The 2087-nt window shown below is 34.8% G+C and overlaps 1 protein-coding gene across 1 annotated transcript in view; it reads right to left on the minus strand.

Annotated features, from left to right (window-relative positions):
* cdc5l (CDC5 cell division cycle 5-like (S. pombe)) overlaps positions 1–2087 on the minus strand; it is a 14789-nt gene that overhangs the window by 9186 nt on the left and 3516 nt on the right. Inside the window, exon 9 of the mRNA XM_014024599.1 lies at positions 442–633. Coding sequence (XP_013880053.1) covers positions 442–633 — 192 coding nt within the window. The remainder of the gene's footprint in view (positions 1–441; positions 634–2087) is intronic.

Genomic DNA, 2087 nt, shown 5'->3' on the forward strand with positions numbered 1-2087 from the left:
ACTGTGTGATGCCATCATGTCAATATGGACCAAAATCTCTGAGGAATGCTTCCAGCACCTTGTTGAATCTATGCCAAGAAGAATTGAGGCAGTTCTGAAGGCAAAAGGGGGTCCAACCCGTTACTAGCGTGGTGTACCTAATAAAGTGGCCGGTGAGTGTATATACATACATACATACATACATACATACATACACATATATAAACAAAATATAAAATACATATATATTATATAAAATATATAAAATACATATATATAGTAATTTATTAGTATAGAAGTGAAATACTTATTATTTAGTTAAACACTGAACATTTTCTATCTGTGATCCAACACATGCATGGTTAAAAACGCACAAAGTAACTAAACACAAACATAAAGAAGGATAAACAAACTGAAACAGAATGAAGAGATCATGTGTTGTTAGATTGAACATGACACTACCTGCAGTATCCTGTCCTGGGCAGCAGGGGTGCGCGGGGTGCGCAGTCCAGCTGTCATGTTGTTGGTGACGCTGTACTCAGACAGGAGGGTGGAGGAAGCTGAGTTTCCACCTTCGCTCTCCTCAGCAGCCTGACGAGCGACCTCGCTGGCAACACCCATTTTCACCACTTCCTCCAGCTCAGCGTCGCTGATCTGAAACATCCAGGTTGAGAACGAGGTGAGTTCTGATACAAGCTCACATGATCACATCACACTGTGCTAAACAAGACGCAAAGAACAGGAGTGATAAAACAATACAATCCAGCTGTGTATACAGTTCACATGCTGTCTGTTTGACCAACAATTTAAAGGTGTTAAACATTTACAGATGTCCTGTTAGCCTTATTTCTGCATTATTGTACAAAAAGCATTTCAGTTTTTACGTTTGTTGGAATTTATTGAAGTTATTATTTTTGTCATGCATTTACAGCTGTACTACTTTACGATTTTTATAAACAAAGTTATTTTTGCTGTTTACACCTTTTAAGTAAATATCAAATTTGTTCTCATATTTCAGATTTGTTTGTTTTGCAACACAGGTGAATTACTTGAACTTAATGTAGTTTAGTGGCTTCTAGTATTATTTATGGCTCTGAAGACAGAATGTAGTGATAGATTTATAATACAGAAGTTCAGGCTGATATATATATTTTTATTGTCACTTATCATTACCATGATAAAACCTAGCAATGATGGTGATACATTGTTTTTGTCTATATGGCCCATCCCTAACAGACAATAGTTCAATAGTTTCAGTGTTTTTATTTTTATATTAAATGTTGAGCTCAGACAGCTACGTGATTCTTTTTCTTCTCAATCTCTAGGTTATTTTTACGTTTCTGACTCTGAGTAATTTGTTTCAAAAGCCGAACAATATTGTTAGTCATGTTATAAAGCAAAATAAAAACTATTAAGTAAAACTGGACACATTTTTTCAATGCTTTGAAAATACAGGTATCTGATCGGCATCGACAAAACTAATCATTTTATAAATCGGACCACATCAGGAGCCAAAATATCTGGATCAGAACATCTAAACTACTACTGTCACTTTTTTTGATGTAGATTGTTTGTTTTTTCTCCTCTAACTGTAATGTGACATGTTTGTAATAAAACGTATTTATTGAAAATCAGTAAAAAAAAAGTATAAATGGCAAGTTTTATTTTCAAAAATCAACCTGTTTAAACATTTGTTCTGACTGGTATGAGATTAAATCTGTCCACACTGAATAAAAAACTCTATTGATATAAGAAATGTGAAAAAATGGAAAATTTGTTTATTTATTAAAATAAATAAAACTAGGTTTATGTCAGAGATTCTTAACCTGTGGGCTGTGAGTGCCCCCTTGAGGGCCTCAAAAGAACAACAGGTTTAACTTTGGGCCGCAGAGGGCCGTGGGACCACATTRATTTTGAATAAGGTGCAATACACTTTCTCACCACTAGTAGCAGTAGTGCACCACTCAGATGTTTAACAACTTTTTAATATGTAGAAGAAGAACCTTAGAAACCTGCTGAGAATGGAAACTTAGAAGCAAAAATGAAGGTAACTCATCAAAAAACACCAAAGTTTGTCACTAATATGAAGAGCAGCTTCTGTTTCTATC

The sequence above is a fragment of the Austrofundulus limnaeus genome, unplaced genomic scaffold (assembly GCF_001266775.1).
Source record: "Austrofundulus limnaeus strain Quisiro unplaced genomic scaffold, Austrofundulus_limnaeus-1.0 Scaffold430, whole genome shotgun sequence".
In the NCBI taxonomy this organism is placed as follows: domain Eukaryota; kingdom Metazoa; phylum Chordata; class Actinopteri; order Cyprinodontiformes; family Rivulidae; genus Austrofundulus; species Austrofundulus limnaeus.